This window comes from Oryctolagus cuniculus, chromosome 7, assembly GCF_964237555.1.
Source record: "Oryctolagus cuniculus chromosome 7, mOryCun1.1, whole genome shotgun sequence".
Classification (NCBI taxonomy): domain Eukaryota; kingdom Metazoa; phylum Chordata; class Mammalia; order Lagomorpha; family Leporidae; genus Oryctolagus; species Oryctolagus cuniculus.
Window position 1 is genome coordinate 128,003,518 of NC_091438.1, and position 26,984 is coordinate 128,030,501.

The 26,984-nt window shown below is 44.8% G+C and overlaps 1 protein-coding gene across 4 annotated transcripts in view; it reads left to right on the plus strand.

Annotated features, from left to right (window-relative positions):
• Positions 1–26,984, plus strand: part of EIF2B3 (eukaryotic translation initiation factor 2B subunit gamma) — a 149,176-nt gene that overhangs the window by 109,528 nt on the left and 12,664 nt on the right. For all 4 annotated transcript variants that reach the window (XM_002715143.5, XM_070078589.1, XM_008265354.3 and 1 more), the window contains 4 exons: positions 9,832–9,959; positions 10,958–11,148; positions 13,565–13,642; positions 15,105–15,253. In XM_002715143.5, the coding sequence (XP_002715189.2) occupies positions 9,832–9,959; positions 10,958–11,148; positions 13,565–13,642; positions 15,105–15,253 (546 nt within the window). The remainder of the gene's footprint in view (positions 1–9,831; positions 9,960–10,957; positions 11,149–13,564; positions 13,643–15,104; positions 15,254–26,984) is intronic.

The following is a 26,984-nucleotide window of genomic DNA, read 5'->3' on the forward strand; positions in this document are numbered from 1 at the left end:
CTCAGCTGCGCCACTTCCGATCCAGCTCTCTGCTATGGCCTGGGAAAGTAGTGGAGGATGCTTGCACCCATGTGGGAAACCTGGAGGAAGCTCCTGGCTCCTGGCTTTGGATCGGCGCAGCTCCGGCCATTGTGGCCAATTGGGGGATGAACCATCAGATGAAGACCTCTCTCTCTCTGCCTCTCTTCTCTCTCTGTGTAACTCTTTCAAATAAATAAATCTTTAAAAAAAAATAAAAATTAAATACATAAACTTTTTTTTAAAAAAAGAAATTATTGTCTGAAAACAGTAACCAGCCTGGATGTTACTCCTGTAGGAAGCTTTATCTCATTTTTTTCTTCTTTACCTGTACTCTTGGTTTTTGTGTTTTTTTGTTTGTTTATTTGTTTTTTACAGGCAGAATTAGACAGTGAGAGAGACAGAGACAGAGAGAAAGGTCTTCCTTTTTTCCGTTGGTTCACCCCAAAATGGCCCCTACGGCTGGCACGCTGAACCAATCCGAAGCCAGGAGTCAGGTGCTTCTCCTGGTCTCCCATGCAGGTGCAGGGCCCAAGGACTTGGGCCATCCTCCACTGCCTTCCTGGGCCACAGCAGCTGGACTGAAAGAGTAGCAGCCAGGACAGAATCTAGTGCCCCAACCAGGACTAGAACCTGGAGTGCCAGCGCCGCAGGCGGAGGATTAGCCTAGTGAGCCGCTGCAGCGGCCTACTCTTGTTTTACCATAATGCTTTTCTGTGCTTATCTTCATCGAGCATAATTAAGCATTCCCTTTTCTGATCTTGTATAATCTTCAATTATTATGTGCATCTCATTAAACTATATTTACATGTCTGTCTTTTTTTTAAGATATTTATTTATTTATTTGCAAGGAAGAGTTATAGACAATGAGAGGGAGAGACAGAGAGAAAAGTCTTCCATCTCTGGTTCACTCCCCAGTTGGCTGCGACAGCTGAAGCTGAGCTGATCCGAAGCCAGGAGCCAGAGCTTCTTCCAGGTCTCCCACACAGGTGCAGGGGCCCAAGGACTTGGGCCATCTTCTGCTACTTTCCCATGCCATAGCAGAGAGCTGGATCAGAAGAGGAGCAGCTGGGACTAGAACCAGCACCCATATGGGATGCCAGCACTGCAGGCGAAGGATTAACCTATTGTGCCACAGCATCAGCCCCCTTTTCTATCTTTTTTAACCCCTTGAGGACAAAATCCATTCTCTGGTGCACCTTTTGATACATAGTAAATGCAAAATCAACCAAATTGTTAACTTCATATGACAGCACAAATTTGCCTATTTTATTTCACTGTTATATCCCCACTGCCAAGAATAGTGTCTGGGCCAGAACCACAGCTCACTAGGCTAATCCTCCACCTGCAGTGCCGGCACCCCGGGTTCTAGTCCCAGTTGGGGCGCCGGATTCTGTCCTGGTCGCTCCTCTTCCTGTCCAGCTCTCTGCTGTGGCCCGGGAGTACAGTAGAGGATGGCCCAAGTGCTTGGGCCCTGCACCCGAATGGGAGACCAGGAGGAAGCACCTGGCTCCTGGCTTCAGATCGGTGCAGCACACTGGCCATAGCGACCATTTGGGGGGTGAACCAACAGAAGGAAGACCTTTCTGTCTGTCTCTCTGTCTCTCTCACTGTCTAACTCTGCCTGTCAAAAAAAAAAAAAAAAAAAAAAAAGGACATTGCCTGGCACAGGGTGCTGAGTAGTAAATTAAATTAAGAAAATGTTTGTTGGAGGGTGAGCATTTGTTGTGGTGGTTAAGACTCCACTTGGGACTCCTGCCTCCCTTATCACAGTGCACAGTTCCACTCTTGAGTTCTGACTTCCTGCTAATGCACACCCTGGGAGGCAGCCTGTTATGATTCAGGTGGTTGGGACCTTGCCATCCACATGCATGACCCAAACTGAGTTTCTGGCTCCTGGCTTCATCCTGACCCAACCGCAGCTGTTGTAGGCATTTTGGGGAGTGAATCAGCAGATGGGAGATTCTCTGTTCATTTGTCTCTCTGTCTTTTAAATAAATATAATAAATAATTTTTAAAAAATTTAAGTTTATTGAATTTACCTAAGCCTAGGATGTCTCTCTAACCAGTAGAATCTGAACATGTTTTTGATTCTCAAGCCATAGATAGCAACTTTGAATTTTTAAAAAATATTTATTTATTTATTTATTTGAAAGGCAGAGTTACAGAGAGAAAAAAAGAAACAGAGATTGAAGAGATCTTCCATCTGCTGGCTAACTCTCCAAATGGCTGCAAAAGCCAGGACTAAGCCAGACAGAAGTTAGGAGCCAGGAGTTTCATCTGGGTCTCCAACATGGGTATAGCAGCCCAAACACTTGAGCCATCTTTGGCTGCTTTCTCAGGCTCATAAGCAGGAAGCTGGATCAGAAGTGAAGCAACTGGGACTCAAACCAGTGCCCATATGGGATGCCAGCATCGCAGGCAGCAGCTGTCCATTACGCCAACAGTACTGGCTCCTGAAATTATTTTACTTTATTTTATTTTATTTTAAGATTTATTTGTTTATTTGAAAGGCAGAGTTACAGAGAGAAAGAGTGAATGAGAGAGAGAGAGAGATCTTCCATCCTCTGGTTCACTCCCCAGATGGCCATAATGGCCGGAGCTGTGCCGATCCAAAGCCAGGAACCAGGAGCTTCTTCCAGGTCTCCCACACAGGTGCAGGGACCCAAGGACATGGGCCATCTTCTGCTTTCCTAGACTATAGCAGAGAGCTGGATTGGAAGTGGAGCAGCCGGGACTCGAACCGGCGCCTATATAGGAAGCCAGCACTGCAGGCAGCAGCTTTACCCACTATGCCACAGTGCCAGCCCTGGAATTATTTTCTTTTTTAAAGATTTATTATTTATTTGAAAGTCAGAGTTACACAGAAAGAGGAGAGGCAGAGAGAGAGAGAGTCTTCCATCCAATGATTCACTTCCCAATTGGCTGCAACGGCTGGAGCTGCACCAATCCAGACTCAGGAGCTTCCTCTGGGTCTCCCACACAGGTGTAGGGGCCCAAGGACTTGGGCCATCTTCCCCCACTGTTTTCCCAGGCCACAGCAGAGAACTGGATTGGAAGTGGAGCAGCCGGTACTCCAACCAGCGCCCATATGGGATGCTGGCACTTCAGGCCAGGGCGTTAACCTGCTGTGCCACAGCGCCAGCCCCCCCTGAAATTATTTTCTTAAAGAATCTATCATCAGTATTTTGCCAAGAAGCAAAAAGGGGTATCACAGAATACTGTATATCAAATACCTACCTTTTAAGTCAGTACCTTTTAATCTAAGTTAATTTCCTGTTTACCATTCTAGATTGTATCTACTTTCTTTGAAGGCAAAAAAGAAAGAAAAAAGCAAAGCCTGAGAACAAAGCATAGGGTTAACTTAGCAATTGCCTTTCTTCCCAATTACAGCTCTGCTGAGACAAGAGGCAAGAAAACCAAAGCTTTTAGTCTTCCTGCTCTGTAGATTTGAGTTCCAGGCCCTATAAAAGTAGATTTTCTGTTCTGCCTCATTCTCAAGTATTTAATCCTTTGAAGAACTGAATTGAAGTGGAACACATTTAGGGGATTTTAAGTCTTTTAATTTGCTTACAAAGACGTAAAAGCCAGAATGCAAAAGTAGCCAAATGTTTTCCTTTTGCCACAGGCATCGTTTTTAGGCTCCCCTCTGGAAGTTTTTGGCCACAAAGAGGACCTGATCTCAGATCAAGACAAAAATGCTGAAAATATCGAGTCTGGCACTAATAATTTTGTGTTTTTTCAAGTGTTTGATTTTAATGTCATATTAATAATACAGAAACATATTTAGAATTCATTAGATTTCCAAATCAGGAAAGCTCTATCTACAAAAGTCAAAGGAAAGTATTTGCCAGCTATCTGGCCTAGAAGGATGATATTCAATCATTTACACGTTTTCTCATTCATTTATTCAAATACCTATTTAGCACAGACTACATATTTACTGATAGAGAAACAGTAAGCATAGAATTGTAAATCTCATGGAAAGTACTATGGTTGAATTAAGCACAGGATATTAGTGTAGTAGAAAGAGCCATAGGCGCTGCGGCTCACTAGGCTAATCCTTCGCCTTGCAGCGCCGGCACACCGGGTTCTAGTCCCGGTCAGGGAGCCGGATTCTGTCCCGGTTACTCCTCTTCCAGACCAGCTCTCTGCTGTGGCCAGGGAGTGCAGTGGAGGATGGCCCAAGTGCTTGGGCCCTGCACCCCATGGGAGACCAGGATAAGTACCTGGCTCCTGCCATCGGATCAGCGCAGTGTGCCGGCCGCAGCGCGGCAGCCATTGGAGGGTGAATCAACAGCAAAGAAAGACCTTTCTCTCTGTCTCTCTCTCTCACTGTCCACTCTGCCTGTCAAAAATAAAAAAAAAATAAAATAAAAGAAAGAGCCATAGGCTTTCAGATAAATGTGAAGTTCAGCTCAATCAATTATAAAAGCTATATTAGCCTTCAGCAAGATAGTTAACCTCTTTTAGCCTTGATTTCCTCAGTTATAAAATAGTACAATAACAACTATCATGAGAATTTGAGACAACATACTTCCTCGCATACACAATACAGATTTAAAAGAAAGTACATATAACTATCTTTACTATGTAAACATGGAAGCCTACAAGAATTTTGAAAGGCTTCCAAAAAGAGAAGATATTTGAGAGAGATGTTATGGTTCAATAAATTTTCACAAAATGAAGTCACTCACCTTTATAAGTACTGTACTCAGGTCAGAAAATAGAACAGGCATATTAGCAGGGAGTTGAATGGGAAGTGGGGTAGCTAGGACTCTAACCAGTACCCTTAGGGGATGCTGGTGTCACAGGTAACAGCTCAACCTCCTGGGCCACAACACTGGCCCCAAGATTTATTTGATAGAGTGGTGGTGGGTGCAGGAGAAACACTCAGAGAAATTTCCCATCTAACAGTTCACTCTCCAAATGGCATTGGCTGGTCCAGGGTGAAGCCAGGAGCCTAGAACTCCATCCAGCTTCCCATTTAGGTGGCAAAAGCAGCAGAAAATGACCCAAGTGTTTGGGCGTCTTCCACCACGTGGGAGACCCAGGTGAAGCTCCTGGCTTTGATCTGGCCCAGCCCTAGCCATTGTGGCCATCTGGGGAGTGAACCAGCAGATACAATCTCTCTCTTTCCTCCTCACCTCTCTCCCTGTTACTCTGCCTTTCAAATAAATAAATAAATCTTTTTTTAAAAAGTTCTTACATTTACACATTTGTCTGTATGATATTATGTTATATTGGTATATTATTATGTTGTTGGATGTTTGTTCTCTATTGTAATAAGTAACAAGAGGAATACTTTTAAAAAGTTATTTTATTTGAAAGTCAGAGAGAGGAGACAAAGAAAGATCTTCCATCCATTGGTTCACTCAGATGGCTGCAACACAGGCTGGGCCAGGCCAAAGCCAGGAGTCAGGAGCTTCTTCCAGGTCTCCCACATAGGTGGCAGGGGCCCAAACCCTTAGGCCATCTTCTGCTGCTTTTCCCAGGCCATTAACAGAGAGCTGGATGGGAAATGAAGCAGCCGGGACACAAACTATCACCCATGTGGGATACCAGTGTTACAAGCAGTGGTTTTACCCACTACGCCACAATGTTGGCCCTGGAATACTTTTTTTTTTCAAACATCCTCTTTCATAATGTGATTACTTCATTCATTCAGCAAATATTTAGTGAGCATAGTGTGTTTCCCTTGGGACAAATTTATAGAAATAGAATTACAGGGTGAAATAATACAAACATCTTCATCTTTTGCTACATATTGCCAGATGCTTTTCAGAAAAAATTTTACCAGTAATCATCCCTCTGACTTGGCTGTATGAGAGTAACTATTCTCAAAATATCTTTATCAGTATGAGAATTACTTTAAATCTGCTAATATAATTAGAAGAGAATTGCATCCTATTTTAATTTTTGTTTATCTGAAAATATTTTTATGCTTATCTCTATAATCCTTTGTCCTATTTATGGCAATTATTATTTTTATTATTGTTTTAAGACTTATTTATTTGAAAGGCAGAGTTACAGAGAGAGGGGGGGAGAAATAAAGAAGAGATTTTCCATTCAGTGGTTCACTCCTCAAATGGCTGCAACAGCCAGGGCTGGGCCAGACCAAACCCAGGAGCCAAGAGCTTCTTCCAGATCTCCCATGTGAGTGCAGGGGCCCAAGGATTGGGCCGTCTTCTGCTGCTTTCCCAGATGCATTAGCAGGGAGCTGAATTGGAAGTGAAACAGCCAGAACTCAGAACCAGCACCCATATGATTCCAGCACTGCAGGCAACCTAACCCATTTATGCCACAATGCTGGCCCCTATTATTTTGTCTTTTTTTGGTGGGCTGGGTTGTTGGTTTACAACTGGTTTGTTATTCTTTGTGATTCCTTGAGAAGTTATAATTTCATAAGATGAGACAGGTCTTTCCAGAAAGTTTATGTGTAAGAGGGAAGAAAAGAAGTAAGGTTAGCCATGGTCAGGGCACTATATCCAGCTGGTGGCCTTCAGGCCCAGGGTCAGGTTGTTCACAATGGTCAACAGTAGCCTGCACCACTTCTTGACACAGCTTCAAGCTGCTTCCATTTGGACTAGGAAGCAGGGAGATTACTTGTGTCCTCCATTATGCTACTAAACCAGTTGCATTGTGGGAATTGACCTAATGCTGAGCTCCAGCAAAGATGAGTGGGACCTGGCAGGACTGCTTCAAATCTTTTTCCAGGCACTGATCTCCTTGAGCCTGTGTGCCTGAAGGAACCCTGTGCCAAAGCTTGTTTGCTTGCCTCTTAGAGTGACATTTCTGTTTGATCCAGAATGTAAGTGTCATGGCCCTGAAACCTCCCAGCTGTCCATGTTTTGTAATTTCTTCAAAGGGAACTGATTTTTGTTTTTCAATGGCAGGGCCAAGGAACTTTTGCTAACAACACTGGTTTGGAGTATTAAAGGGAGAGAAAAAGAGCTAAGAGTAAATGTTGTTTCATTCTGTGTATTCATATGGAAATTTTTAATCTCTATCAAAGGATCAGGAGAAAAATCACTTTGAAATTCAATACAAGGGCTCCCAGCTTACACAAAAATTTTGAAAGATGTTTGGCTTGATCCTTTAAAAATGACAAAAAACATGGATTGTATAGCTCCAGGGTTCATAATTTTTCTTACCCTCCTCAGCCTCTATCTTGCTTCCTACCTACACTCCATCTGTGTGGTCCTGTGTTAGCATGCAGAGCTTCTTTGAATGGCAGCTAAGCAGGGTGATGGGATGGGAACTATGCAACAGCAGTCAGGTTTATAGAACTGTCTGAACTGCTATACTTTAACCCCTCTGTCAAACCACATTATCTCTTCTCTCAGAATCAGAGTATCATACCTGGCTTCCCTGGCTTCAGTCCATTTATTCAAGTCCCTCTTTCCCACAACTACTAGAATTACCTTACTAAGAAACAAAACTGTGTTACTTTTCTGCTTAAAACCATTGGCTTTTCAGACCAGACTTAATAGACTGCCACAGAAAGCTTCCCTGATCTGGCTCCCTTGCCTACCCAATCAACTTCATCTCCTTCTACCTTTCTCCATCCAGAAACTCATACCAGGCCAATGGCCCACTGAATTATGAATTTCTTAAAAGCAGAAACAGTATGTTTTTAAAGCCTAGCACAGTGATTTACATATGGTAGATGCTTTGCAAATGCTAAATAAGATAATTAGTGATTTAAAATTCTAACAAGGCACAGTGTGAGAGAAAACTGAAAAACATGGTAACTCTCACTCCCTGTTCTAAGGATCAGGTCCTTTCTTCCCCTGTTATAGATACCTGGTCACTTACACCCAACATCCTGTCTCAGTACCCACTAGAGGGGCTGGCGCTGTGGCATAATGGGTAAAGCTACCACCTGCAGAGCCAGCATCCCATATGGGCACCAATTTGAGGCTGGCTGCTCCACTTCCAATCCAGCTCTCTGCTATGGCCTGGGAAAGCAGTAGAAGGTGGCCCAAGTCCTTGGACCCCTGCATCCTTCTGGGAGACCCAGAAGAAGCTCCTGGCTCCTGGCTTTGGATCAGCTCAGTTCACGCCATTGTGGCCATCTGGGGAGTGAACCAGCAGATGGAAGACCTTTTTCTCTCTTTCTCTGCCTCTGCCTGCCTGTAACTCTGCCTTTCAAATAAATAAATAAATCTTTGGGAAAAAAAAATACCCACTAGGACACACAAGGCCTCCTGGGACCCAAGAAGGCCAAATGAAGGAGAGCTGCAAAGCTTTTGGCCAAGACTGCTTACTACTTAGATTTGAATGATTTTAAAATACTGCAGGCTTTTTTTCTTGTTTCTCTTTTCTTTCCTTTTTCCTTCTGGGAGTTCTTCTACACATTGGCATTTGATCTAATCTTCTGTAAGTGCCAGCCTAGACTGATATGATTACATGAAAGTAAATTGGAGTTCACTTTGTTGTGGGAATTCTTTGATAGCCATTGGTAAATAGATACAACTGTTGTAAAGTAAGGGCACCCACTGTTTTAGTAAGTGGGAGCATTAAATCTACCTGGGAACTACTTACTCATTAAATTGGGTTTTAAATTTGCAGAAGGTCTGAATCAGTAGTACCACAGAAGCTAAGATGAAAGACAGGAAACCTAAGAATAGCCTAAAAGTATAAAATTTGATAGCTTGCATAAAGAAGAAACTCACTTGTATGCTTCTACTACAGAAGGAATATAGAATAGAAATTTGTGCAGTTATTGTCTAACACAGCTATTAGCATTAGAAAAAATTTTTAAATCCTCATTGCCATAGTAGATGAAAGGGGGAAAATATCATTAGCTTCAGAGATGAAAAAATTTTTAAGGAAATTCAATATTTATTTATTGATAAAGCTCTTTATAAGTTAAAAATAGAAGGGAAGTTCCTTAACCTGATAGGCGTTACCTTCAAAACATCCATAACAATTATCTTTTTTATTAAGCTTTATTTGTTTGTTAAAATGGCAGAATTACAGAGAAGCGGAGGCAGAGAGAAAGAGAGAGAGGTCTTCCATCCACTGGTTCACTCCCCAGATGGCCACAACGGCCAAAACCGCACCAATCCAAAGCCAGGAGCTAAGAGCTTCTGCTAGGTCTCCCACACAGGTGCAGGGCCCAAGGACTTGGGCCATCTTCTACTGCTTTCCCAGGCCATAACAGAGAGCTGGATCAGAAGTAGAGCAGCCAGGACCCGAACTGGCGCCCACATGGGATACCAGCACTGCAGGCAGAGGCCTTAACCACTATGCCACAGTGCTGGCCTCTCCAATTTTTTTTTTTTTTTTTTAAAGATTTATTTATTTGAAAGAGTTAGAGAAGAGAGACAGAGAGAGGAATCTTCCATCTGCTGGTTCATTCCACAGATGGCCACAGTGATTTGAGAATTGCCAGAACCATTTCACATTTTTTTAAAAAAAGATTTATTTATTTGAAAGGCAGAGCTACAGAGAGGCAGAGAGAGAGAGAGAGAGAGAGAGAGAGAGGGACAGAGAATTTTCCATCCTCTGGTTCACTCCCCAAATGGCCAAAATGGCTGGAGCTGAGCCAATCAGAAGCCAGGAGCCAAGAGCTTTCTCTGGTCTCCCACACGGTGCAGGGGCCCAAGGGTCCATATGAGATGCCGGCACTGCAGGCAGTGGTCTTTACCCACTAAGTCACAGCGCTGGCCCTCCATTTCACATTTGATCTCTACCAGTCTCAAGGTGGCATAACAGAATTTGGCTTTTCCTTGGATGCACAGAGTTTTTAATTCCAGTAGACCCAGGCAGTCAGGTTTCTGATATTTGGTCACTCTTTCTTCCTAGGTCAATCACTTCTATCCGGAGTGAACTGATTCCATACCTAGTGAGAAAACAGTTTTCCTCAGCTTGCTCACAACAAGGACAAGAAGAAAAAGATGAAGACCTAAGGAAAAAGGAACTAAAGTCCTTAGGTCAGTGCCTGGGTTGGTGCAGTAAGAGGCAGGCCCAGCCCAAGATGTCTGTCTCAACGCAGCAGATTCTCATCTAGCCTACAGAGCAAGACGGGCACCCCACTCTGTGACCTCTGGATTAGCTTGGTCAAGGAAATCCTTTTACTGTGTTTTCAGGGACAAATTAATCATGCCTCTACACTCCTCCACAAATTTGTAGCTCATTTTGTCTTTAAACTCAGCCATTTCTGTCAAGGGAAGGGATATGAAGGAATGTACAATTAGAGACTAACCATAATGTCTCCATTCCAGGACCAGGAGATGAGATGTCTGGTTTGCTTTCATATCCCTAGTCCCTGGCCCTGTTCTGGGTTCACAGTATATATTCTGAAAAAAATATTTTTCAAATAAATGAAGAGACATATAGTATAGTTAAGATCACTGGACTTGGAATACAGACAGACCTGGGTTTGAAATGACTCTGCCTCTTATCTGCTGTAACCTGATGCAGGATACTCAATCTTCCAAACTCCAGTTTTCTTATCATGAAGTAAAATATTTCAAATGGCTATTGGGAGAATTGAAAGACTAGAACCCAGGTACACTGCCTGTAAGTTCTATGCTGTTTATTTCACAGCATAGCCACCTATTATGGTAATAGTGACTGGCAGCACAATGCCAACATGACTGGTCTCTGAATCCTAGACACTAGCTTGTGCTATTTCATGATTGACAAGGGTCACTTATTTTTTTTTTCCCTAATAGTACTCAATTATGGTCAAACTTACTTTTAGGACCTCTTATATCACATAATATTTCAAACATACTGGAAAACACATTCCCTCTTTTCATTTGACTTATTCATTAAGGACTTAGTGGGATTTCCCCAGAGTCTGTGCTTCATGGTTGAGTGCCAGGAACAGAACTATTAGCTGTCCCCTCTTTCGAAACCTGACAGTCTGCATCCTCCTATTAACTCATGGTCATTTAATTGCTTGCTTTGTATGTTTGTTCCGAAGATATTTATAGTTTTATAAAAGAAGCCAATACACTGACCTTGGCTCCCTATGATGCCTGCTGGAATGCTTGTCGAGGAGACACATGGGAAGACTTGTCCAGAACACAGGTCCGCTGCTATGTCCACATCATGAAAGAGGGGCTCTGCTCTCGAGTGAACACGCTGGGACTCTACATGGAAGCAAACAGACAGGTGAGAGGATCAATTTAGAAGAGGAACTGTGGGAGTCAACATTGTGGCATAGAGAGTTAAGCCACCCCCTGCAATGCCAGCATCCGTGTGGATGCCAGTTAGAGTCCTGGCTGCTCCACTTCTGATCCAGCTCCCTGCTAATGCACCTAGGAAAGCAACAGATGATGACCCACGTCCTTGTGTTCCTGAGCCCATGCAGGAGACCTGGATGAACTCCTGGCTTCTGGGTTTGGCCTGGCCCAGCCCCAGCCGTTGTAGCCATCTGGGGAGTGAACCAGCAGCTGGAAGATATCTTTGTCTTTCCCTTTCTCTCTCTGTAACTGTGCCTTTCAAATAACTCTTAAAAAAAAAAAAAAAAGAAGAAGAAGAAGAAGAATTGCGGGAGTTCCAGTCCTAGAAACAAACTGAGCCTTTTGTCTTATTTCTTCATTAGGTACATGATAACTTATTCAGAGTCTGTCTTATTCCAGTGGTTGAACAAAATCTGGCATGTCAGGGAAAAACTATTGAGCTACTCAGGTGTAGCAAAAGGAAAAGTGGAGGGCCTAGTTCTTGGTGAAAAGGCCTCTGTGGCTGCAAGGAAAGGCTAAGATCTCCAGGAAGGTTAGCTCTGGGTTTAGCAGCTTCTGTCTTCTATTCAGAATGGGAATATCTACAGTACTTATTTCATAAATAAGCAGATAAGTGCTGCATAACCATTACTTTGATGAGGTAAACATATACACACAGAAGAGGCTTCCCCAAGAAGGTGAAGGAGCATAGTATATAGTGGCCAGATGGCAAAGCATCAAGGAATGAATGTCTAGGAAAACAATTGTCCAGAAACAGCATTAGTGAGATATAAACTCTCCTTTTAACCCTGCAGTTCATGAGAGACAATGAACAGCTTCCAATGAAGGGCAAGCAATGCCCTCAAAGACAAGCCAGGTCATAGTGAAGGCAGTGGATGGAGAATGGGACAGAGGCTGAGAGAGTGGGGAGCTCTTTGTGTACAGTGGACATTGGAGGGAGGTTTTAGGAGGGAGAGACAATGACATCAGAAACAGGAAATGCAGAGCAATAAAGGGTTGAGATAACAGCAAGAATAGATAGATAATTGAGGGAACTACATTGGGGTGGCATTTAAGAATAACAGGGTTGAGATAATGAAAAGATTGGTTGTTGGCATTTTTCCTGGTAGAATTCTATGAAAACTATTATTGTAGTTGTAAGTTGGAGAAGAAGTGGGTTATATAAGAGATGTTGAAAATTAGGATTGGAGGCCAGCGCCACGGCTCACTAGGCTAATCCTCCTCCTGCGGCACTGGCACCCCGAGTTCTAGTCCCAGTTGGGGCGCTGGATTCTGTCCTGGTCGCTCCTCTTCCTGTCCAGCTCTCTGCTGTGGCCCGGGAAGGCAGTAGAGGGTGGCCCAAGTGCTTGGGCCCTGCACCCGAATGGGAGACCAGGAGGAAGCACCTGGCTCCTGGCTTTGGATCGGCACAGCACACCAGCCACAGCGCACCAGCCTTTGCGGCCATTTGCGGGTGAACCAACAGAAGGAAGACCTTTCTCTCTGTCTCTCTGTCTCTCTCACTGTCTAACTCTGCCTGTCAAAAAAAAATTAGGATTAGAACCCTGAAGAAAATCTGGGTCTGGAATCTTCAGGACCCACAGCAGATAGTGAGTAGCCTCAACCTCAGACCTCAAGCTGAATTGGTTTTAGATCCAAAGGAATTCCAAGCCAGAAAGAAAATGAAAAGATCACAGATAGTCCCATGTTCTTCCATGAGTAGAGTCTGTCAGGCTGATCTAAAAGCAGGTTCATGGGCAGCCTGAGACTGGAGGAATATCATCTCAAGTGCCATCCAGGGCTACGCAGCAGCCTGGCCCAATAGAGGAGATCTCAGGACTAGAGGCTGGGGTCTTAGACCTCACATACCACTGTAGCCAGTGTGGCCGCCACATACAGGGCTCTGACCAGTACTCTACCTATACTGGAGAATCACAGAAGAACATGGGTGCCTTTTCAAGGTCTGTTCTGGTTGTGGAATTTGTCTGACATTGCTCCCATTGTCACCTCCTGCACAGCCACAACTGTCTAGGAGGTGAGCAGGAAACCAGAATGACCATGATCAGAACTCAGGCTATTCTTTGTCCTTTTCAGGCCTCCTTTCCCAAGAAGTGCTGTGTGAATATCTCAAAGGCTTGTCTCACTGCCTCTTAGCTGAGGGATGTGGCGTTTTCACAGAACATTCTCAGCTGAGATGGTTAGGGCCATCTTGAAGCTGCTGTATAAACCTATGGAAAATGCAGCCATCTCTGGAAGCAATAGCTGAGAACTTCCTATTTCTCTGATTGAACATTAGGTTCTACATAAAAAGGTATTTTCAGGTGTTTTTCTGGTCTTTAGTAACCAAATCTTTTTCTTTCTTCAAGGTGCCCAAATTGCTGCCTGTTCTTTGCCCAGAGGAATCACTGGTTCATTCATCAGCACAGATTGTGAACAAACACCTGGTAAGTGCTAGCATGGGCAGGGCAGGCATGGAACATTCTCTGAGGGCATTGAAATATGTCCTTGAAAAGCTAGATTGAGATCATCAAGCCCTGAACCTCATTAGACCCAGGGAAATCCCAGCTGGGTTCTGGTAATAAACTTACTCAAAAATACTATGTGATAAGGCAGCCGTCATGGCTCAGCAGGTTAAACCACCAAGGAGACAGTGGATGATGGCTCAAGTACTTGAGTTCCTTGCCACCCACATGGGAGACCAGGATGGAGTTCCTTGCTCCTAGCTTTGACCTTGCCTAACCCTGACTGTTGCAGGTGTTTGGGGAGTGAGCCAGTGGATGAATGATCCCCCCCCCCCCTTTACCACTTTGCCTTTCAAATAAAATAATTTTATTTTTTAAAAAGATTTGTTTTATTGATGTGAAAGAGTTACAAAGAGAGGTAGAAACAGAGAGAGAGGTCTTCCATCCGCTGGTTCACCCCCCAAATGACTGCCACAGCTGAAGCTGAAGCCAGGAGCCAGGGGCTTCCTCAGGCCTTCCATGTGCGTGCAAGGGCCCAAGGACTTGGGCCATCCTCCACTGCTTTCCCAGGCACATTAGCAAGGAGCTGAATTGGAAGTGGAGCAGCCAGGACTTTAAACAGCACTCATATGGGATGCTGGCACTGCAGGCCAGGGCATTAACCCACTGTGCCACGGTGTTGGCCCCTCAAATAAAATAAGTTTTTTTAAAAATTAAAATAAAAGCCGGCGCTGTGGCTCAACAGGCTAATCCTCTGCCTTGCAGCGCCGGCACACCGGGTTCTAGTCCCGGTCAGGGAGCCGGATTCTGTCCCGGTTGCCCCTCTTCCAGGCCGGCTCTCTGCTGTGGCCCAGGAGTGCAGTGGAGGATGGCCCAAGTGCTTGGGCCCTGCACCCGCATGGGAGACCAGGAGAAGCACCTGGCTCCTGCCATCAGATCAGCGCGGTGCGCCGGTCGTAGCGCGCCGGCTGCGGCGGCCATTGGAGGGTGAACCAACGGCAAAAGGAAGACCTTTCTCTCTGTCTCTCTCTCTCACTGTCCACTCTGCCTGTCAAAAAAAAAATTTTTTTTTTGAAAGAATACACTTGGGCAGGTGCTGACCTATAAGAACAGGTCCATGATAGTACTGGGACTCAGACACAGGAGCTTTCAATCTCTGTCCCTCTTCTTACCATGATTTAAGCATTCTGTTCAAGAGAGCACATCTGTGCATGAGTATGTACGTATATGTCTTTTGTTTTCTTGACAAGGGAGGGCCTATGCTTCAGTATAGGTTTGAGTTGTTTCAGAAATGTTGTGTGACCTTGTGGCCCCAAGAAATACTAATGATGGTACTTCTTACTGAAGTGTCTTTATGGAACGATTCTGTTAGCTTAAATGATATACAGGATGATTTGCATTTGGTTGAGATGAATAGATAAGGTTTTCTATTTGCCTTTTCCAGGTTGGAGTTGACAGCCTTATTGGGCCTGATACACAGATTGGAGAGAAGTCATCCATTAAGCGCTCTGTCATTGGTTCCTCCTGTCATATAAAAGATAGAGTGACTATTACCAATTGCCTTCTCATGAACTCAGTCACCGTGGAGGAAGGGTATGTTTCCCGATATGCTGACTTGAAGCAAGCCTGCTGGTACCATTAGGAGGCTGAGGGAAAGAAGGGGAAAAAGTTGAAAGATGTAGTAGCATACAGGCCCTTTGAAGCTTTGGTTTTGCCTCCAAAATGACAAGATATCTCAAAGTATTTCCAGTGCCATTCTCATACATGTAACAATTATGGTCCCGGGAGAAAGCTGCCTTCCCTTGCCTTGGTGTGTACTTGGTGAGGATGATCACAGTAATGAGCCACTGGCAGTGCTAGAATAACACTGCACCAGTGCCCAGGGCTCACCTTCCCTTACCTCAGTATCCCAGCGCAGCCCTGAAGAAGGTAGAGGAGGAGCTTTAGCCACACACTGCTGTTGAAGGCAATTTCTCCAGGTTGTGGAGACTGTTCTTCATTGGAAGACACTTTAGAGTGTTATAAAATCTTGTTTTATCAATAGCCTGTACTGGGAATAGAATACTTGAATGGTGTTTAATGAGCTTCTTTGTGTGGACCTCAGGTTTTTCAAATGTACAAAATGCAAACATAAGGGCAGCATTTAGGGCAGTGATTAAGCCACCACTTGAGGTTCCCATATACTGTATCAGAGTGTGTAGATTTGAGTTACAGCTGCACACCAGATTCCAGCTTCCTGCTGTTGTGCATCCTGGAGGCAGCAAGTGATAACTCAAGTAGTTGGGTTCCCTGCCACCCATGTGGGAGACTCGAGTTGAGTTCTCACATGGGGAATGAACCAGTGGGTAGGAGGTACGTCTCTCTCCCTTCTCTCCCTCTGCAATAAGATTGTAAACAAACACAGAAAAAAAATCAAGCATAGTTTATGAAAGAGAGGAAGGATATTACCAGGTAAAGATTTTCAGACTTTTTATAAAGGAAACTTTCTTAAGATAAACCTTGTGTAAAAACTCAGTATTTGCCGGCGCCGCGGCTCACTAGGCTAATCCTCCGCCTAGCGGCGCCGGCACACCGGGTTCTAGTCCCGGTTGGGGCGCCGGATTCTGTCCCGGTTGTCCCTCTTCCAGGCCAGCTCTCTGCTGTGGCCAGGGAGTGCAGTGGAGGATGGCCCAGGTGCTTGGGCCCTGCACCCCATGGGAGACCAGGAGAAGCACCTGGCTCCTGGCTCCTGCCATCGGATCAGCGCGGTGCGCCGGCCGCAGCATGCGGGCCGCGGCGGCCATTGGAGGGTGAACCAACGGCAAAGGAAGACCTTTCTCTCTGTCTTTCTCTCTCACTGTCCACTCTGCCTGTCAAAAAAAAAAAAAAAAAAAAAACAACTCAGTATTTAAAACCATTGGAAAAGCAGTTACTCCTATATACAGTGGTGAGGAGTTACGTGTCTCTCTCTCTCTTTTTTTTTAGATTTTATTTATTTAATTGGGAGGTAGAGTTACAGACAGAGAGAAAGATCTTCCATCCGCTGTTTCACTCCCCAAATGGCTGCAAACAACCAGAGCTGGGCCAATCTGAAGCCAGGAGCCAAGGGCTTCTTCCAGGTCTCCCACGCGGGTGCAGGGGCCCAAGCACTTGGGCCATCCTCTGCTGCTTTCCCAGGGTATCAGAAGAGGAGCAGCCAGGCCAAAGGCAGAGGCTTAGCCCACTACACCACAGCACCGACCCCATTTTTTTAAAAGACCAAAAATACTATATCATATATTTCACTCCTGGCTTTAGCCTGGACCAGCCCAACTGTTGCAGGCATTTGGGTAGTGAACCAAAGGATGAGAGATCCCTCTCTCTCTGCCTTCCAAATAAATAAATTTTAAAAATAGAAACCAATAGAGGAAGAGCAGATTAGCAGGGAGGGAAGTGGGGAAATTATTCTACTTGAGACAAGTTGAATATATGACATTGTGTATGAAGCCTTAATATACAGGCCTAAAGCTCAGGAAACTTGTGTTTGAAGTAGGCTTTTGAGAGTGATCAGCATAGAGGTGGTAAATGAAGTTGTGGGAGTGGGTGGGATGGGGGCTGATTAGATTATTCTAGGAGAGTGTGGCATGAAAAGAAATCAAGACACAACCAGAGATATAAAGGTAAGGGGATGACAACTGATAGATGAAGGCCAGGTTTCTAATTAGGGAAATAGGGTATATAGTGGTATACTCATTGAAATGAGGAAAGGTTTGGGAGGAGCAGATTTGTAGGGAAATGAGGTCTGTATAGGGCACAAGAGGTTGGAAATGCCTCTAGGACATCCAGGTGTGTGGAGGTATCTGGTAGTCAGTTTGTGGTTAAAGGTTAGAAGTGGTCAGACCCATGGCCGGCGCTGCGGCTCACTAGGCTAATCCTCCGCCTAGCAGCGCCGGCACACCGGGTTCTAGTCCCGGTTGGGGCGCCGGATTCTGTCCCGGTTGCCCCTCTTCCAGGCCAGCTCTCTGCTGTGGCCAGGGAGTGCAGTGGAGGATGGCCCAAGTGCTTGGTCCCTGCACCCCATGGGAGACCAGGAGAAGCACCTGGCTCCTGGCTCCTGCCATCGGATCAGCATGGTGCGCCGGCCGCAGCACGCGGGCCGCGGCGGCCATTGGAGGGTGAACCAACGGCAAAGGAAGACCTTTCTCTCTGTCTCTCTCTCTCTCACTGTCCACTCTGCCTGTCAAAAAAAAAAAAAAAAAAAAAAAAGAAGTGGTCAGACCCAGAAAACAAATGTGGTATTCTCCTATTTTCCTGTCTTCATCTTTCTTTCTCTTCCAAGCCCACCCAGCCTTGCGCCTGTGGATTAGAGTATGAGCTTTAGGTCAGATTGTCAGACTGAATCCTGGGTCTGTCACTTACTAGACACTTAGAGAACTGGCCTTACCTCTTTGTGCCTGGTTTTCTCACTATAAAGTGGAAAAGGAGGTGCTCATTTGGGTTAGTGGTAAAGATGTGGATTAGGATACCTGCATCCCACATTGGAGTGCCCGGATTCAACTCCCAACTCCAGCTTCATGCTAGTGCAGACCCCAGGAGACAGCAATGATAGCTCAAGTAGTTAGGTTCCTGCCAACCATGTTGGAGACCTGGATTGAATTCCCAGCTCCTGGGTTTGACCTCCTGCTCATTGTGGGCATTTGGGGAGTGAACCAGCAAATGGAAATGCTCTCACTTCCTCACTGTCTCTCTCTCAAATAAATAAATAATTTTGTTAAAATGGGGTAAAACTGAACAGCTCATAGATTTATTGGGAGTACTAAAGTGGCTTAATAAACATAAAGTACAGGCCAGCGCCGTGGCTCAACAGGCTAATCCTCCGCCTTGCGGCGCCGGCACACCGGGTTCTAGTCCCGGTCGGGGCGCCGGATTCTGTCCCGGATGCCCCTCTTCCAGGCCAGCTCTCTGCTGTGGCCTGGGAGTGCAGTGGAGGGTGGCCCAAGTGCTTGGGCCCTGCACCCACATGGGAGACCAGGAGAAGCACCTGGCTCCTGCCTTCGGATCAGCGCGGTGTGCCGGCCGCAGCGCGCTGGCTGAAGCGGCCATTGGAGGGTGAGCCAACGGCGAGGGAAGACCTTTCTCTCTGTCTCTCTCTCTCTCACTGTCCACTCTGCCTGTCAAAAAAATTAAAAATAAAAAAAAAAAACATAAAGTACTTTGAATAGTGCTTGGCTCATAGACTATTGCTATTTTATATTTAATTATTATTTATCTCATTTGACAAAGATGGCATAATGCCAATGTCCTGATAAAGAATGTCTCTATTATATTTTATGAGTATTAAAGAAGACCTCTCATGACCTTTAGAATCAAGTTTGAAGGTGTCTTATTATCTGTTTTCAACACTAAGTCCTAGAATTATCAGTGTGAGATGAGGTCTCCAAAGTCATCCAGCTCAACTGCTGCATTTTTATAAATGAATAAATTCTGGGATTGAAGGCTTTTCTTTTCTTGTGCCTCTGCAACTCCATATCCCTTCCCAGACTCCCGTATGAGACTGACCAGCATCACCATTTTCTTGTAAAATAGAACCACACTTAGCTTTATCCATTTGATCACATTTCCAGAATAACTCATGAAGCTTTGTAGCTTTCACAGTCTTGCATCTTGACTTTCCCTGTTCCTTCTACTTCACAACCCCTCACTCGCCCTCTCTGAGTGGGAAAAGGAACAACTCATCTGGCACAGCATTACAGTCCAGTGTTGGTGTCCTAATTGATCTGTAGAAATTTGGTGATGAAACCATAGCACTTTATAAACTGCAGCTCACTTATGTGAGAAAAGTAGTTCAGAGAAAAAGTCTGCATATCCAACAGTCAATTGCTGTTATGAAGGAGGCATAATCCCAGATGACCTGGAGAGTTTTCTAGCTTAGGGACCAGTAAAAGGCTCAGATGGCTGCTGTTACTACTTTTCCAACTAAGAAGGTTGAGGTAAAGCTCTAAGCAGCCTACATGGGGGTAATAACTAGGAAAGTCATTAGAGATTACCCAATCCTGCAAATTAGCTCCTGGTGATAAGATCAGATATCCTGCATCCCATATGAATTTTTTCCCATTACTTTGGGGTCATTTAGTTTTAATTACTTCTGGTAAATTTGAGAAAGGTAATTAAGTTGCAGTCATGTGGGACTTGATTACCCTGCTGCTGTTAAATCTGGACTGAGTGTCAAAGTAAGGAAATAAATTTGTACAGAAAAGAATTTCTCATATTCTTGGTCTGCTGGTCAGCATTGGCTGGGGGGAAGTGGATGCCAAGACCTTCTGGACACCTGCCTAAGTTCCTCAGGGCCTGAAGGATGCTATTAGGACCACCCTGAGGAAACTGTAGACAGGACTATGCAGAGAAGGCTCCTGCCTGTCTGTCTCATTTCTGCCCTTTATATGACAACTGATGCTCAGGAATTCAAAGCTAGTGAAAACTTAGTTGTCAAGGCTTAGGTGTCAATCCAGTGTTCTGCATCTCTGGTTCTCTGGTCCTAAGCAACCTCTGCATTCCCCCCAGTCCAAGGCAGATGACTCAAGCAGCAGTTGAGGTAGCACCTTTGCTTGCAGGCATGCTGCAGTCAAGTTTTCACCCAGGTTTGCCCTGCTTTCTGCATTAGTGAGTGCAGCCTTCAGTGCCAAACAAGATATTGCCGCTTCTCCTTGTTAGCTGAGTGTACCCTTCAGCTGTACTCAAATGACTGACCTGCCTGTTGGGCCCTTACTTTGCTACTCCCCTTTATTCCTGACATTCACTCTGAACTGCCTCTCCTCAGAGGCCTTTACCTCTAGAAATCCTCCCAGTCTTTCAGGGTCTAATGCCTATTCCAACTCTTTTTTTTAAATTATTATTATTAATTAATTTGGGGGCCAGCATTGTGGTATCACTGGTAAAGCTGCCAACCTGCTATACAGACACCGGCATCCCATATGGGTGCTGATTAGAGTCTAGGCTGCTCCACTTCCAGTCCAGCTCCCTGCTAATGTACCTGGGAAATCAGCGGAAGATGGCCCAAGTGTTTGGGCCCCTGCACCTACATGGGAGACAAGGAGGAAGCTCCAGGTTCCTGGTTTCCAGGCTCTGGCCATTGTGCCCACTGGGGAGTAAACCAATAGATGGAAGATGCCTCTCTATGTCTTTTCCTTTCTCTGTAACTCTGCCTTTCAAATAATTAAAGTAAATCTTTTAAAAAATTTCATGGGGCCAGTGCTGTGGCGCAATAGGTTAATCTTCCACCTGTGGTGCTAGCATGCCATATGCGTGTCAGTTCTAGTCCTGGCTGCGCCTCTTTTGATCCAGCTCTCTGCTACAGTCTGGGAAAACAGTAGAAGGTGGCCCAGGTCCTTGGGCCACTGCACCCGTGTGGGAGACCCAGAGGAAGCTCCTGGCTTCTGGCTTCAGATCAGATCAGCTCCGGCCATTGCAGCCATTTAGGCAGTGAACCAGCAGATGGAAGACCCTTCTCTCTCCCTCTCACTGTCTGTAAACTTTTACCTCTCAAATAAATAAATAAAATCTTTAAAAAATTTTTTCATTAACTTGAGAGAGAAAGAACTGCCATCTGCTAATTCACTCCCTAAATACCCACAGTAGGTGGGTGGGAAAAGTGGCACCTGAAACCCAGAGGCAGTAATTCAATCCAGTTCTCCCACATCATTGGTAGGAGTCCAATTACTTGAGCCATCACCATGCCTGCCCATATATTCTGGCTCTTGATTTGCCCATACTGCCTTCTAAATTATCTTAAGCAGAAATTATTTGCCCCATCTCTGTGCTCCCTGCACTATAGCACTCTGTTCTAAAATATAGAAATGCTTCTCATATACCTTTGTATTTTCTAACTCCTTAACATTACACTATTTTATATACTAAATACCTTGTAAATATTTTCTGAATGAAAAAATGGAGATCCCTGATTTAATCTCCCACCCTACTTTAAGTGCGTATCTGTGAAAAGATCCCTGTTTTTTTTAAGATTTATTTATTTATTTGAAAGTCAGAGTTACAGAAAGAAGAGAGACAGAGAGCAAGAGATCTTCCATCTGCTGGTTCACTCCCCAGCTGACTACAACAGCGAGGGCTGGGCCAGGCCGGAGCCAGGAGCTTCCCTTGGGCCTCCCACTTGGATGGCAGGGGTCCAAACACTTGGCCCTTCTTCCACTGTACTCACAGGCGCATTAGCAGGAAGCTGGATTGAAAGTAAAACGGCTGGGACTAGAACCAGTGCCCAGAAGGGATGTCAGCACTGCAGACAGCAGCTTAACCTTCTACGCTACAGTGCCAGTCCCTTACCCAGATTTTTTAATTATTTTTACAACTTTTCTTAAGGTATAACTGTCATGAAAGGTATAATTGGCATACAAGAAATCGCACATAACTTCAAAGTGAACAATTTGGTGCCAGCACTGTAGCATAGCGAGTTAAGAGAACTGAGAGGGGGAACATCATTGATATATCATTGCTATAAAAGCATCAGAAGTATTCCAGACCTCATGACATGTGTCACCCACCAATCCTGTAGAAAACTATTTGAAGACATAATATAGGCAAGTCAGAATGAAATGTTCTAAACTGTTAGCAAATGGGTAGTTTAAGCTATAAACAAGAACCCTCTTAAACATAAAATTTAGTCTGTATAATTCAAGTTACAAAAAACATAATTGTTAAAAGAATTCTGTCCATGTTTCTTCAGTCATACAATCTTTTTTTGTTTTGTTTGTTTTTAGTCACACCCTTAAAAATACCAAATTCTTAAATTTTGGGGATGATTCCTTGAATTTAAAGAGCTCCTAGGGCTTTTGATTCATTTCCTATGTTTAAACCTTTTGTGCTGAACCCATCTTCTTAAATGGAAATTTTCCAGTTCCTCGAGATGTTATATATCTTTGCTTTGATTTCCTCCAACTTCCTCTCTTTCTTAGTCTCTGTTAAGGGATTAGGAAGGAGACAAATTTCACCTACACCATTGTATAGCGAAGGGAGTCCCACAGAACAAAAGGGAGGAAATTTTCAGTCTACTCGCTGGAACCAGTACATTTTAATGTAGAAGACCCAAAAACAAGAGTGACCAGAAACAGGGAAAAGGTGACATATTTCTCAAAATCACTGCATCAATTAGCCTGGATAAACCTCACAAATGTGTTAAAGGGGGAAAGCAAGCTTCAGAAGGTTACATGAAGATGGCATTTGTATAAATGTTTAGGGCAAGTAAAACAGTATGTTATCTGCTAAGTATATGTGGTTAAAAAAATGTTTATAAGTGGTAGAGACCGCAGTCAGAAGTGGTTACCTCTTGTATGGGAAGGAAGAAAACGTGATCAAAGAAAGATGCACAACAAGTTGTGCTGTTTTTTTCTTAGGCTATTTATACAATATTATATATATTTATATATATTATATTTCACTGAAAATAATATATGGTTCTTCATCTAGAGAGACAAACGTTGGGCTAAGGTCAGGAGACTCCTCAACATCTGGAAAGATCTGCATAACTCAGTATGATCTTTGAGCTGAGGTGGTGAATTGGCCTAAAGAAGATCTTAGTCACATGCATAATAAAGCCACATGTATCTCTAGTTCCATGTTTGTCTTTCCCTAGGGTTATGAGTGGGTTTAAAAGCCTGCCAACTGGGGCTGCTGCTGTGGCACAATGAGTCATGCCCCCACCAACAGTGCTGGCTTTGGCGGTTCGAATCCTGTCTGCTCTGCTTTTTTTTTTTTTTTTTTTTTTTTTTTTGACAGGCAGAGTGGACAGTGAGAGAGAAAGAGACAGAGAGAAAGGTCTTCCTTTTGCCGTTGGTTCACCCTCCAATGGCCGGCACGGCCAGCACATTGCACTGATCTGAAGCCAGGAGCCAGGTGCTTCTCCTGGTCTCCCATGCGGGTGCAGGGCCCAAGTACTTGGGCCATCCTCCACTGCACTCCCGGGCCATAGCAGAGAGCTGGCCTGGAAGAGGGGCAACCGGGACAGAATCCAGCACCTCAACCGGGACTAGAACCCTGTGTGCCGGCGCCACAAGGCGGAGGATTAGCCTAGTGAGCCGCGGCGCCGGCCTGCTCTGCTTTCGATACAACTCCCTGCTAATGTGTCTGGGAAAGAAATGAAAGATGGCCCAATCCTTAGGTCCCTGCACCCACATGAGAGACCTGGAAGAAACTCCTGCTCCTGGCTTCGGTCTGGCCCAGCCCTGGCTGTTGCAGCCATTTGGGGAGTGAACCAGTAGATGGAAGATCTGTCTTTCTCTCTCTGTAACTCTTCATTTCAAATAAATAAATAAATCTTAGAAAGAAAGAAAACCTGCCAACTAATCCCCAAAGAAAAAGAAAACCTGCCAGTTCTGAGTTACTGAGAAGTTTTACGGCCCTTTCCTTAGTCAGCAGCTGAAGCAAGAGCCCACGACAGTGGAGACTCATTTGCCACTATTTGGGCTTGAGCCTCACTAAGCCTTACTTTTCTTGTAAAAATTAGAATACCACCATCTCTGCAGTTATAAAATAAATATAAAATGCTTTGTGCAATGATGGAGACATTAGACATTAGGTACAGTCTCTGTGAGTTCCCTTTCATCCCTGGAATAAACTGAAGAAAGTACTAACAAAAACCAGGAGAAAGAGAATTTGGAGACACTCTTGCTCCCACAGCCTGGGCTTCCTCTCATTAGGTGTGCTATGGCCAGTGTTTTGTGCCTGGCTACACAGTGATCTTACTGCAGACCTCGGTGTTTTTCTCTTGGCCTCCTATCCACTGGAGCATTGTGGTTTTCAAGATAATTTCCTAGGGCTTGCATCTTTGCTTAAAATTTGGCCCCACCAAGGAGAAATGAGGGCCAAGTCTCCATTAGTCTTTGCCACCACTATGCAGCTTCTTAGAGAACATAGCTAGGCATTAGCATAACAGAGTCCCTAATGCCAGGCTGACAGTTAAGACTAGGATGCAGGGCAGGAGTTTGGCACAATAGTTAAGCCATCACTGGGATGCCCACATTCTATAACAGAGTGTCTGGGTCCAAGTTCCAGCTCCACTCTCCATTCCAGCTTCCTGCTAATGAATACCCTGGGAGGTAGAAGGTGATTATTCAAATAATTGGGTTCCTGCCACTTATGTGAGAAAGCCAGATTGAGTTTCTGGCTCCTGGCTTTGGCCTGGTCCAGTTCAACTGTTGTGGGTGTTTGGGGGAATAAACCAAAAGATAGGGTATCTCTCTGTGTCTCCCTGCCTTTCAAATATAATTGATTAGGTCGGCGCCACAGCTCACTAGGCTAATCCTCCGTCTTGCGGCACCGGTATACCGGGTTCTAGTCCCGGTCGGGGCGCCGGATTCTGTCCCGGTTACCCCTCTTCCAGGCCAGCTCTCTGCTGTGGCCAGGGAGTGCAGTGGAGGATGGCCCAAGTGCTTGGGCCCTGCACCCCATGGGAGACCAGGATAAGTACCTGGCTCCTGCCTTTGGATCAGCGCGGTGCGCCGGCCGCAGCGCGCCGGCCGCGGCGGCCATTGGAGGGTGAACCAATGGCAAAAGGAAGACCTTTCTCTCTGTCTCTCTCTCTCTCTCACTGTCCACTCTGCCTGTCAAAAATAAATAAATAATTGATTAATTAATAATTTCTTTTTTACTTATTTTTTTTTTTATTTGACAGATAGAGTTAGACAATAAGAGAGAGAGACAGAGAGAAAAATCTTCCTTCTGTTGGTTCAGCCCCCTAAATGGCTGGAGCTGCGCCAATCCAAAGCCAGGAGCCAGGTGCTTCCTCCTGGTCTCCCATGCGGGTGCAGAGGCCCAAGCACTTGGGCCATCTTCCACTGCCTTCCTGGGCCACAGCAGAGAGCTGGACTTAAGAGGAGCAACCGGGACTAGAACCAAGCGCCCATATGGGATACCAGCGCCACAGGCAAAGGATTAACCAAGTAAGCCACGGCGCCGGCCCCCAAATTAATAATTTAAAAATAAATAGGGGCAGACATTTGACAGTGGCTGGGGACACCCGAATGCCATATCAGAGTTTCTAGTTCTAGTCCAAGTTACTTTGTTTCTAATCTAGCTCCCTGCTAATATATATCCTGGAAGGCAGCAGGTGATGGCTCAAGTGCTTATGTCCCTGAGACCCATGTTGGGGACCCAGATGGAGTTCTAGGCTACTGTGTTCAGCTTGGCCCAACTGCAGTTCTTATGGGCATTTGGGGAGTGAACTAAGGGATGGAAGATCTTTCTCTGTCTCTCTACATTTCAGATAAAATAAAAATAAATAAAGAGTTAAAAAATAAATAACTTGGGGCTGGTGCTGTGACGCAGCGAGTTAACGCCCTGGCCTGAAGCGCTGGCATCCCACATGAGCGCTGGTTCTAGTCCCGGCTGCTCCACTTCCAATCCAGCTCTCAGCTATGGCCTGGGAAACCAGTAGAAGATGGCCCAAGTCCTTGGGCCCCTGCACCTGTGTGGGAGACCTGGAGGAGGCTCCTGGCTCCTGGCTTCCGATTGGCGCAGTTCCGGCCGTTGCGGCCGATTGGGGAGTGAACCATCAGATGGAAAACCTCTCTCTCTCTCTCTGCCTCACCTTCTCTCTCTGTGTAACTCTTTCAAATAAATGAATAAATCTTCATAAATAAATAAATAAACAAGGAAGCAAAAAAAGAAAAACAGAATTGGCACCATTATTTTCTTGGACTGTAGGAGGTCACCTTCCCTGCCTCTTAAGGCACTGAGCAGAAAAGGTTATCCTTGCTGTGGATTGGCAGTCTGGACAGGGCTTGTTTGATATAGTCTCATTTGTCCATCCCCTCTAGCATGAGTAGATACACAGACTTCCAGTAAATTCTTGGATTTAAAAACATATATATTTCTGAACAAGGGGGAAGCTATATTCTATTGAAATTTTTCCAAGTACCTTAGCCTTACTGATAGAGGTGATTTGTGATCCTGAGGGACAGTTGAGGAAATGAATGGTCAGAAAAGAGCTTTGTCCCAAGTCCATCTCAAAGCTTTATATAGATCCACTGATAAGCCTCAGGAAAGCCACCAGCTTCCCATCAACCAACCCACTTTTCTCTGTGTGCTACAGTCTGAATGTGATTTGGCCACTGAACTCAAGCAGATGTATTAAACCCCAAAGTCATAAATTAATTATAAGATGGAAATTTAATACAATTGTTGATTTAGGAGGTAGACTTAGTGGGAAGTCCTTAGGTCATTGGTGGCACGTCCTTGGAAGGTAATTCTTTTTTTTTTTTTTTTTTTTTTAAGATTTATTTTTACTTATTGGAACGGCAGAATTATAGAGAGGGAGGACAAGAGACAGAGATTGATCTTCCATCTGCTGATTCACTCTCAG